Source organism: Geospiza fortis, unplaced genomic scaffold (assembly GCF_000277835.1).
Source record: "Geospiza fortis unplaced genomic scaffold, GeoFor_1.0 scaffold172, whole genome shotgun sequence".
Taxonomy (NCBI): Eukaryota; Metazoa; Chordata; class Aves; order Passeriformes; family Thraupidae; genus Geospiza; species Geospiza fortis.
In genome coordinates this window covers 7,907,215-7,919,630 of record NW_005054309.1, presented here as the reverse complement: position 1 = coordinate 7,919,630, position 12,416 = coordinate 7,907,215, and the positions used below count along the sequence as shown (strand labels likewise).

Below are 12,416 nucleotides of genomic sequence, written 5' to 3'. Positions count from 1 at the left end.
TATGCCATAAACCAAAACAAAACAAAGGAAAAAAGGTAGGTCTGGTCTGCAAGACACTGACTCTTAAAGAGCAGGCTGATGTAGCACATCAGTGACTGGCACAAAACCAAAATGATGTTCTTTCATTTCTCCTCTCTAAGCACATCGGCTGGGGCGGGCAGCAGTGCTGAGGCCACATGAGAGGCAGCAGCTGAGGCTGATCAAACACATTAAGGAGAGAGAATTCGGTGCATTTACAGCACTGCTGTAAAGATACCAGTGGTTAATGAGCCCCTTTCCAACCCCCAGCTCTGGGTGGTGCAGCACCTCCCAGAAGAGAAAAACTGGGAAGTAAACCCAGCAAACCTCTCCAGCTGCAGGTCCCAGCTGCAGCACAGGGCAGGGCAGGATGCTGCAGGGCAGCAGTGGCTGTGGCAGGTGTCCTGTGCCAGGAAATGCATCCTGATTGCTAAGGAATCTCTGCTGGATCTCCTCAGAGCCCTGCCACGTGGGTGGCTTAGCCCGGACACAGGCAGGGTGTGACGTGGAGCTCCACCCCACACCTTTGGGAACAGGCAGGTTCAGTCCCTGCTGGCCTGCACGATGCCCATGCTGGCCCCAATTACAGAGCATCAAATTGTTGCACAAGCAGGAAAAGACCTGAAGTGGGCTCACATCGAGACAACGAACTGCAGCTTAACTTCAACCAGCAACCAGTCCAGCTCTGGGGCTGGGGCCAGGGTCACCTCAAGCATCCCTGTTCTATCCCAAAATACGTAGTGTCAACCCCCAAACCATCTCACAACAAGAAAAAGGCCACTTGATAATAATTCTGAGACAGATTTGGAAAGATTCAGTTCCCGCAAGTAGCTGCTACAGCCTTACCTCAGAGCATCCTTCACCTGGCAGTGGTACCCAGCATCTCCTCAGGGTGGTGGAGCTAACCATGGCCCTTGCATGGCCTCATGCCAGCTCTCAGGGCTTTTCTTCCATTTACCATGACTCATCCTTGAGTTATACAATTTCATAGCAACTCTGTAAATAATTGAATCTGCAACAGGCTCAAGCGACCCCTGCACGCACAGACATTACTGCTTTTTCCTCCTGCAGCACTGCACAGCTGAACAAATTTCCTTTCCTGGGCAAAAAGTCCCAGAAACAGGATTTTAAAATGAGCTGCAGGTTTTATTTCTTTAAACACTACGAATAAGTAGTTTCTGAGGGCATTAATCAACCATAAGCGCATTTTACTTTCAGCGAAAGAAAAGCAAATTGAAGTTAGTAACATTTGGAGGGGAAATGTCTTTATAATAACCATGGGTTGATTTTGTAGAAGAGTTTTCAGATGGTGATGGTCCATCAAGACATCCCTTGGCCACTGCTCACTGCTGGACAGCATCACAAAGGACATGTCCCACCTCCCCACGCTCATCCTGTTCCAAAACCACCTTCCCAAGAGTCTCCAGACAAACAGCATTGGAAGCCCTGAAAATCCCCTTTACCTCCATGTCCTCCAACACCCCAGGTTTTATTTACCCAAACATAAAAAGCATGGCTTAATGGTGAAGTTTTGTGTTTTATTGTGGTTGGCACCAGAAAAGCATTTGCTCTGTGTTATCTCCATACACACATGCCATAGACAAGACTGTGGTAATATTGGCTTCTGTGATTTTTGTTTCAAATTATTCTGAGATTTAAAAAAATACATTCACAAACCACCTGAGTCGTTTAAACTCAATGACTGCCTGCTATTTCATCACTGTATGCAAAAACCCATAATAACAAAAATCATCCAAAGCTGTGCATTTGTCACTCGAAGTAGAACAAAAAACACCCCAAAACAGTTATCAGTTTGCAACACAATAAAAGCTCTGGGCTTTATTTGATTTTTATTTTAACCACAATGAAAATACAAAGAGCTGGTGGCAATCAGTGTTTGTGATGGGATTTGAATACCAGTATCTGATCCTGTGGCCATCCCTACACTCTCCAGGCTGCACCAGCCCAACAGGAGGGTGTCTGGTGCTCAAAGAAGGCACCACAAAGCACATCCCACCTGTTTTTCCCTGAACTCCACATCCTGGGAGTCCCACTGCTGGCAATCCCTGCGGTACCAAACCCTGACACCCTGCCCACAGAATGCTTCAGGTGAGGGTGGCCTGGCCCATCCCATCCCTGCCACCCCACATCACCTCTTACCCTTGATAAAGATTCAAGTTTGACCAAGTCCTGTTGATTTAATCATTTTTTAATAAAGCCATCGTTACTGAGTACACCAAGATTGCCAGTTAAGCTCTCTATATGTCGCTGGAGGTAACAGCGCTGTGATCGACAGCGGAACGGAAAAAAAATAAAACGAAACCAAACCAAAAAACAAACCCCAACCGAAACGAGGTAGGTTAAAACCAGCAACACAGACCTTGTTATGCGACACCCCAACACCACAGGCGGCCATGCTTGCAGCTACTGAGAAAGAAAACCCCAGATACGCACTGAAAACAGAAAATCAACTGAGCAAGGTTTATAAGGACACAATTCAACCTGAACTAAACACACACACACGGTTCGGCACAGATGTTGTCTTTCACTGTATGTTGGGTAATTCCTAGGGAGTGGAGGGGGTGGAAAACGAGTAGATTCAGACCCTTGGCCGAAGAAACCACACATATATATATTTTTTAAGCTCTTTACAAGCCAAATCCAGAACATGGGGGACAGGCAGCTTGTTCCGTGGTCCCCATCCCTGTGCCGGCTGCTCCCGCACGCCAGTGCCCGGCTCTGGACTGGGGGGAATGAACACCCACAACCTTCAGCAGCAGGGTCCGGTGCCCACAGCATCCCAGGAGCCTCTGTGGTCACAAATCCCCCTCAGGGGCGAGCACAGGGCTCCTCTGACTCCTCTGCTGTCCTCTCCTCCTCCGATCCCCTGTCCCAGTGCCCGTGGCCAAGCCTCAGGGCAGGCGGGCACCTCCGGAGCAACAAGAAATGGCACCTCTGTCCCTATCAAGACACACCATTATGTGAAGATCCATATAGAAATATGGATTGACAGACTTGACAAAAATGGTAGCTGATTTTTATTAGTCTAAGGCTAGTAGTTTAGCCATTTAAAATCCATTTCCCAAAAGAGGGGAAAAAAACCTATTATTTTTTCTCTTCTTTAAAAATCCGTTAAGCCGTTGCTGCCAAAAGCAACATGTAAATGTTGGTGAAGGCAAAAGATTTCTAAAATTACCCAGCTATATGGTTATGGCCTTCATCACAAAGATAAAAGGTACATTTATTGTGCTGTCTCTCACCAGATTTAATTGGTAACTTTACAACATACTATATATTTGATGCTAGCAGGCAGACAGAATTAAAAACAGACTTTTTGACACTGTTTCTTTCCCCGTTCTTACAAAGTAGGGGACAAAGAAAAAGTAAAACTAAAAAATAAAATAAAATAAAATAAAGGAAAACTCATAACCCACTATAACACAGCGTAATCAGGAGACCTCGGGGGGTTCCAAGCGTGAAAGTCCATCCCTGGCTGCAGTCCCTGCCCCGGGGCTGGCGGCGCCGGGCGAGCGTGGGGAGGGGGGTCCTCGGCGCCCTCCACCTGCCTCTACAGTGTTAGTCCACGTGTTTAATGTCCTTTAAATTAGAAATAATGCCATGGCGGTGAGTGCCAAGTGCTCCTCTGTTACCAGTTCATCATGGAATTTCTGTTGAGGGTCATGAAAAACACTTGGCTGCTTCCTCCAGATCTCACCGATGCAAAAAATACCTGTTTGGAAGGAAAAAACACTTAGTAATACTCAGGGGATGGAGCTTATCCATGCCAGACTGGGATTAAATTGAGCCACTCATTAGTAAATGCAGTAATTAAACTTCCTTCTCCCTCACTACCAAAAAGAGTTTGGAATGCCTTAAAAATACCAGGTTTATCACATTTTACTGCCACAGCATCATTTATTATGAAGTACTAACAAAGAACTGCTGTCAGTGGTTTGGATCTTGCTAAACATTTACCATTTGGTCGATATCTGCCTCAGTCTGAAATGGCTTTTTTTGGAAAAGTGAGTCCTGGTATTTCAGCTATTCCTGAAAGTAAAGTCCAGAAAAATGACTTCCCTCCAACATGCTCAAAGTGCAGAAACATCAGGATTCTGTATGAAGAACAGGGGTTTTGGTGCTTCTGGCACGATCCACCAGCATTTGATTCCAAGGGAATTAAAAAATTAATAAGTTACAATTTGCAAATATTGAAGGGAATTATCTGAAGCCTCTGTCCTTAATAAAACAAAAAATTAGTTAATCTTACTGGTTAAGTTTAACCAGTTCTCCAGAAACATCTGAGTTTAGTATTTCAAACCCATCAGTAATCAGTTGGTTCCAGGATTTTAGAAAGATCACGGTGGTTTTTTTCCAGCTTTGTTAGAATTAGATTACACTAAAATTAAACTTAAATTCAGCTTCTTGGACAGCTTCTCATAACATACTCAACTGCAAAGTTGGGATACATTTTCCTGCAGAGCTTCAGCCTACCTCCGTGCCCCAGGAAGGGCAGAGCTCAGCTAATGAGCAGCTGTTCACTACAGTGATCATGGCCTCAAAGCTCATTTACTGCACATTATTAAATCCTGCTCTGGGGACACAACAACTGGTTTATTCACTGGTTCTGTGATCATGTCCATTATGAAAGATCTCCCTGCTGCTTGGTCCTGACTTATCTTAGTTAAACCTTGCGAGAGGAGGGAACACCACCTGCAGAAAGACCTTGGCATTCAACAACCATCTCTTCCACACAAAAATGCCTTTTCCCCCAGCAATTTCTCCTCATTCCCTGTGCCCCTTGCAACACCTGTGGCAGGGGGCATCTACAAGACAGTCATGCAACTCTGGGGACCCTCCAGAGCAGTATTTATCACTGCTGTCCACAGAAATGGATGAGGCTGTGAGAGGAAAATAATTTAAAATGCATCAAAATGCATCGAAAGATGCATCAAAATGTTTCTGGATCAGAGCTCAAATCAGGGTCACACACCCTTGCTAATACTCAACTTTCAGAGTTCACTTGGCAGCTTCAATTTAATGTTCAGATGAAAGAACTGGGAAAAAGTCAAGCCAAGTCAACACAGATCTCAGCTAGATGGAGAAGAGATCTTGCAGGCTGAGATCTCCATCCACTGGAGAAAATTAACTGGGAATAGGCTTAAGGGTACTGCTTATTAAACAGAACCTTCAGATTAATTATTAATCTCAAGACAAACCAGACCTAAGCTCTAAAAGCACCTTGTAGCTTGCAGCACAGATAGAAGCTTTGAAGTGGACTTACCTTATCATTTCTTTCACATAGAAACTTTAACCTTTGAGCTCTCTTGTGCATAAATACTCCATCCAAATGTCCTGTCTCCACTGACCGGATTTCAATCGCTTTCTCTCCCCAGCCCATTATTTGATTGGAATGAATGTAGGCTGTCAAAAGGAAGCGTTTGGCAGGTGTTACAACTTGCGCTGAGTTAAATATTATGCAATGGGCAGAAAAGCTCTCATAAGCTGTTACTCAAAGCCTAATAAGATCAATGGCAGAGCTCTGATGGCCTGCAGGGACAGCAGCCCTTTCAGAGCACTTTTCATCCAGAAATTGCTGAGAAATTTAAACAGAAGCAGCCTCACTTCTTCTGGTTTCACAAGGTGAGGAGCTAGGCAGTGTTTTGCCTTCGTGGATTGTGGAGCTGAGCAACAGCAGAGCCCAAAGAGCAACTCAAGGGCTCCCAGCTCCACACTCAGCCCCCCTCCACTCAACACAGTGTCCCACCAGTGCAACAGCTTGCATTATCTCATGTTTATCTTATACTCAAAAAGTTCAAATCTTTAAGAAATTACTTGCTTTTTATTATGGAGGACTAAACAGCAGAAATTTAGCAATTGCATCTCATAGCTGGCTGAGGGAAATCCTCTTTGATAAAAGAGGGAAATCCTTGTCATCCCAAATGACTCCATCCCAGCATTCTCAACTCCTCATCTTGCTTGTGGCTTGTATGTTAAGCAGGTGAAGAGGAAGGGCTGACCTACCCACGGAAGTAGGCATTTCTCCCCACTGGAGCACCACGTCTTTAGTGATCCGCCCGTAGGTGTTCACATAGACACCCTCGTCCTCGTAGCACACCAGCATCTCCATCCCGTCCGTCTTGGGCAGGATGACAATGGCGTGAGGAGTGATATTGCCCTGAATCTGCAGGAACACAGAGAGTCAGAATTACCCTGAATGGAGAAAGGGGAAGGCAGCAGAGCACTGCAGGGAAAAAGCCCAAAGCAGCCAGAGAACAAAGCCCTCCCGCATTCCCCACACAGGCACTGGGTTTCAGAGATAAGCCTGAAGGGGAATAGACTGTCATGTTTACCCCAGCATCAAAGCTGTCTGACACAGCAAGGATAAACAGGTTCAGCAATTACAGACAGATCACAACATACACGCCCCCAAGACTGATGGCTGACACTTGGCTGGAACACAAGTAAGTGACTGAGCCAATGAATCCATCAGCAGTTCAAATCAAGGTAAATCAACTCAGAATTTTACAGGCAGCCCTAGGGAGGAAATATCCTTTTTTTTAGCAATCACCTGTTAGCTCCAAGGGCAGCTGCATTGGCTTTCCACCCATGTCTGCCCTTCCATAGCTAAGACAACACAAAACCATCCCAAACTGCCCCAGTATTTCTCCCTCTGCTCTTGCTAGTTCTCACAGAGGAGACTGCTGCTTGGATCAGATGCAACAATTCCTACATTTGTTTAGTGACACAGTTTCTCCTCAACCAGTTTACTGTGGGCCAACAGTATAGATGGAGTTTAAATGACCCAACAAGAAAATCCTACAGAGAGCTCCATTACTGCTCCATGCAGCGTACAGACAGATTGTCCTTTTTGTGGGACATAAAAAAACCTTTACTTTAAACTTTACTGCTCCTGCACGAGGACAGAAACAGCCTGTGCAGGTGAACATGAAGTATGTGACAGCCCTGAGTCCTCTTTAAGTGAGTGCAGCACTGGGGAATGTCACACCATCACTGGTCCCCACTGTGAGCCCCTGGGAGCCTGCCCAAACCTCACTGGTGACCTGTGCTCCTCAGGCAGCAGCACTGCCAGGTACTCACGTGAGATGGTATATAGATATCATAGGAGTTCCCAGAATCTACATCAATCACATGGAAACCAGTGTGGGATCCAAAGATAACCTTCAGCCTCTGACCTTCTTCTACAGTGAGATCCACGAGCAACGGCTTGTGCTGGAGATCTGCAAAAGACTTTTATAATCCCTTCCATGAGCATCACAGAAAACCAACAAATCCCCACTGCAGCAGCCTGATACGCTTTTGAAATCATATTTGTTTGCCTGTGTTTCCTACTAAATATGTGGTTATTTATACTCCTGCCTCTCTGTTCCCCTGTCAGATGCCTCAGAGGGTATTCAGTCATCCCAGCAGATAAGTGCCCACCCTTGCCAAGCCCAGCTCTCTCTCACAGCAGCCCGAGGCCAGCACAAGGATTTGGATTCTGAAGGAAGGAGACAGCTCAATTTTACACGAGTGTGTTCAGTCTCTCTCAGCAGAGATCTGTGACCACCCACCTCCTGCCTTGGCAGAGATCACTGCTCTGCTTTGGGCAGCTGAAATGAGTCAGTTTAGCAAAGACCTACTTTTCCCTGCTCCAGCTAACCTGCTGCAGCAAGGCTGGGACCAACCCCAGCCATGTCCAGATCAAGCACCATGGCTTAGGTGCTCAGCAGGAGAGGGACACAAACACCTGTGGGAAGCTGGATCCCAGAGCATTTTGATGCTGCTGAGCTCTCCATGTCACTGAGCCCATTTACTCTGGCTTTTGTTCAGAAAAAGCAAATGTGACCTAATACTGCATAAGTCCATGTGTGTTGGAAAGATGTAAAATGAGATCACTCAGCATGAACATCTCCACAAGGCATTGCCCTTGTGACTCTTCTCTGCACAGAGCTTGGGATGCAGAGTGCTCTGAAGGACTAAGCACAAAATACCCACTGGCAGGCTGGAGAGGAGGAAGGTCTCACTGAGGAAACCAAGGCAGGTGGAAAGGAAAAAAGAGAAAGAGTGGGTCACTCTCCCAAACTTTTTGTCTTGAAACAGAATCCAAATTGCAGAAGGAGAGGACCTTGCAAAATGAAAATAGAAAATCATGCCAGCCTATTTTTGTACTGTATGTTAAAAATTAGTCAGAGAGGAAAAACACCACCAAACACAAAAACCTCACAAAAAACACACACCAAAATCCCCAACTCAGTTTTACTCATATGCATTTGATCAGCTTTCTGCAAATTCCTCAAGTAAAGCCTGCTAGCATAAACTAATAATAGCAGTTCATTGTTGGCTGTAAGCAGAACATTTCCAATCTCTTCAGCCAGCAAGGATCCCATCTCCTATGCCTGCCAGGCATCCTGAAGGAGCTCAGCTACATAAGCAAGATGGTTTTCTGCTCTGCAGAGTACAGAAACCTCATGTATTTACAATTACAGAGTATAAAAGACAAACATACCTTAAATGCCATAAACTTGTGATATGGTTTAGGAGCCCAAGCGTAGATCTCTACAGCGTTCTTTAAGGCAATCACCAAGAACTTGATTCTTTCATATTTCACTAAAATAAAAACAAACCCAATTTTAAAAACATTCACTTTCTTCCTGCAAATCTCCAGGAACAGCTTCTTAGGCCATCCCTCTGTTGGTTCTCATTACACAGAGCCCACCTAATGCATAAAGATGAATTCCAAATTTACTTGTGGCTATGGTCTACCCACACTTCTATTATCAAATTGTCAGGTCAGACCTAAGACCAGAGAACAAAACCACATCTCTTCAGACATTTATTTCCACTCACCGACTTTGTAGTGGATGCATCCCTCCAGGTCCCCAACTGTGATCCAGCCCTGCTTCTTCTCCACCTCAGGGTCATTGTGTAAAATCCTGTTTCTCAGCCAGGACAGGTAGTACACACGCAGCTTGTTCTTCTTTCCTGTTGGCAAAGGAAACGTCCCTGTCAGAGCAGAGCACGTTTGCATGGACCATCTTGTGCTTATTTTCAGTCACAAGATGATAGAATTTAAGGCTATTTCATGATAAAAGTAATATAAACAGTAATTGAAATTAGTAATTCAGTTGTTGTGTTGGGTTTTTCCTTGGGAAGGAATATATGGAAAGTGAAGCCCAGAGCTCTGTCTTGCAGGCTGCAGGCAGACCCTGGAAAAGGCAGGCTTTTGCTTCCCACAGGCTGGAAATATTCCTTTTCCTATAAATCAGTGCTCACAGAGGGACAGTGGGGCTCAGTGGGGCAGCGATCCCAACGCTCCTACAGCTCACAGCTTATCCAACCACTCAGCAACCTGGTTTCTTTCCTTCCCTCTCCTTCATACAACATTAACTCCACTCTGGAGATGAGACAGGAGCTCCTTGGCCTGCGACAGGCACTGCTGTTAGCCAGCAAGCCTGGTGCTGGGCTCTGCAATGCTGAGGGGCTGCCAAATTTCTGCACTGCTGCCTGCTCTTGGATGGATGTGACAAGGCTGCAAAATCCCTGTGGCTGCAGAGCCCCCATGACAGGGACAGGACAGAGCTCACACTGAGCCTGGTGAGAAGAGACCCAAAGGATAGACCCTGTCTGCTCACAGGTTTCCACAAGTCCCCAGGACTCATTCTCAGCATCATCCTGGAGTTTGATGCTATTCCCATTCCAGCTGTACTAAACCTCTTATCCCTACAGCTGGATCCCAAAACCACAGGGGAGCTTTACCAGACCAGGTAAAGGATGGAGCAGTGAGTTTGGAGCTCTGGCTGAATGGGGGGAGCAGGAATTTGCAGGTGAATGCAGAGTGAGGCCAGAAAGGAAACAGAAGGATGCTATCAAACAATTTCCTCATGAGCACTTCTCTTGCTGCCCTCTGTGAGCTTTGTTGGACAGGTATCAGCAGGAGAAGGCTCTGCCCTGGCTGTCACCCATGTGCTCCTTGGGACTGCTCTGCAGAAGGATGTTGGATGCTCTCCTCAGAGACTGGACTACAGAGGTTTTGGGTTTTTTTGCCAGAAATCACCCCATGAGCCTGATATGAGCACTCTGGAGCTCCCAGCTAAACATGGGGACAGTGAAAAGCCTGTGGCCCTCACAATGCTTGGGACAGCCCAAGCACATCTGTGGTCTGAACTGGAAATCTAAAGCCATGGATTACAGCTCCCTCAGCCAGAGCCAAAAGCAGAGCTCTCTGCCCCCTCAAGCTGTGACTGTCTCCTTTGCTGAGCCACCTGCCTGTATCCTGCACCTCCCCTTCCCTGCCCAAGGAGACTGGAGATGAAATGCAGTCAGCAGGTGAAGAAAGCAAACTCTCTTGAAAGCAGATTAAACTGATTTGTTTCCAGAATAAACCATGTCCAACTCCGCTGGGAGCTTCCCTCTGACAGCACTGAGCAGGTTCTGTCTGAGTTGGAGCCACTCAGGGCTTGCACAAGGCCCAGCAGGTGAATGATGGGGTGAAAGCACAAGAGGGGCACCTGATATTGTCACGAGGACGTTGAGGCCCTCGAGGACGTCCATCTGCTGGAAGCGCCGCCTGTTGATGAGGTTGTAGACCTTGCCCTGCCCGCTGCGGTCCAGCAGCATCAGGCCATTCTCTGTGCCCACCAGCAGATTCACACCTGCAGAAGAGAGCAGAGCAGAGGGCCATGGGTGCCAGGAGCCATGGTGTTCCCAAACAACACCCCGAGCTCATCTCTGCTGCCACCAGAAGTGTGACTGACCCTGGGACAGGAAGGGTCACTCTGCAGCACGGGGGATGTGACCCTTGGGGCATGGAGAAGTGTGGCCATGATATTTTCTGAAAAATCCCTTTGCTAGGATTTTTCTCCTGAGAAGCTGAGAGGCCTCAGGAACAAAATGTAAACAATGATTATCTGCTGCTGTGGAATGCAACAGATGGATCTGTGATTGGTCTCATGTGGTTGTTTCTAATTAATCGCCAATCACAGTCTGGCTGTCCAGACTGTCTCAGTCAGTCACAGGATTTCGTTATCATTCCATTCTTTCTTCTTGCTTGCTAGCCTTCTGATGAAATCCCTTCTTCTATTCTTTTAGTATAGTTTTAATGTAATATATATCATAAAATAATAAATCGAGCCTTCTGAAGCATGGAGTCAGATCCTCATCTCTTCCCTCTTCCTGGGACGCCTGCGAACACCACCACAGAGAAGGGGCCAAGCAGAGGCAGGGGCACATTCCCACACATTCCCACATTCCCACACATTCCCAGCCCCTGGGAGCCACAGGGTGTGCCTGGAGCTTACCCCAGAGAGCAGCACAGAGGATCTCAGAGTTGAAGCGCTTCTTGTACTTGCGGATCTCGGGGGTGTCGCTGTGCGGGCGGATGTTGGTGGGGTTCACGTTCACCACCGAGATCTTGCGCGCCTCGTTCAGCTTGGCCTGCTCCTGCCTCAGCAGCTCGCTGGTGAACAGGGCTGGCAAGGCAACAGGGGAACACAGGGAGAGGTTAAATGCTCTGTCACCTCGTTTTTGGAACAGAATGATAATATTTGGTTTATTTCTCCATGGGGGAGTCATCACCGTGTTACAAGGTATTAGTTTGCCCAAGCAGACAGCAGGGTGGATTTCTGCTGCTCCCTGTTTCCTCCCAGATCTTTCTGGTGACATTTTGCTGGGAGGGAGAAGAAGTTGGATGGCAGCTAGAGAGGGCAAGGATACAGACACCAGCTATGTGTGGATGTCTGGGGTGATTGAAATGTGAGAAGTTCACTGGGGTTATTCAGGCTCCCTGACCTTCTTTCTCTCCCATCTCAAACTGGTCACATTGGCTCTTACGATTAGCAGATGACTCTTCATCCTCATCTTCATCTTCATCAGTAGGTGAGGTCTGATACACTCTGGTGTCCACAAAGGGGGTGAAAGAGGCTTTGGTGCTACTTCCCATACCATACTAGAAAATGAACAGCAAGAGAGGGCTCAGTGCACAGCAGTAACACCTGTGTACATCTAAGACTTTCTAATTAGCAAATGGTGCCTGCCTCTGCAGTGCCCTTTTGGAGCCCTTAACGAACATCTCCTCCTCATAACTAATCAGAAACAAACATTAAATTGGATTTCTGAGTGTTTGTGAGCAACAGAAAATGGGAGGAGCAGGGCCTGGCTCTGCTCTCTCCTCACAGGCAGAAGCACAGCCATGAGGACAGTCAGCAGAGAAGCCACAGGGCCAGAGGCAGAAGCCAAGGCAGGTAAAATCCAGCCCAGAATCACAGAGTCATATAGACTGGAGCAGACCTTTAAGATCATCAATCCACCTGTTTACTTCTCTGCATCTCACACACGTGCCTTAAACCTTCTCTGGGACGTCAGGCAGGCGAGGGTTTGCTTTTCCCACGTTCCCATTCCTG

At 46.8% G+C, this 12,416-nt stretch overlaps 1 protein-coding gene across 1 annotated transcript in view; it reads right to left on the bottom strand.

Annotated features, from left to right (window-relative positions):
- Positions 1-1,826: 1,826 nt before the first annotated feature.
- The window catches only part of TNIK (TRAF2 and NCK interacting kinase), a 121,073-nt gene continuing 110,483 nt past the window's right edge, over positions 1,827-12,416 (bottom strand). Inside the window, 9 exon segments of the mRNA XM_031055481.1 lie at positions 1,827-3,748; positions 5,300-5,439; positions 6,040-6,199; positions 7,117-7,266; positions 8,525-8,625; positions 8,866-9,000; positions 10,527-10,670; positions 11,316-11,486; positions 11,848-11,962. Of these exon segments, the coding sequence (XP_030911341.1) occupies positions 3,665-3,748; positions 5,300-5,439; positions 6,040-6,199; positions 7,117-7,266; positions 8,525-8,625; positions 8,866-9,000; positions 10,527-10,670; positions 11,316-11,486; positions 11,848-11,962 (1,200 nt within the window). The 3' untranslated portion in view covers positions 1,827-3,664.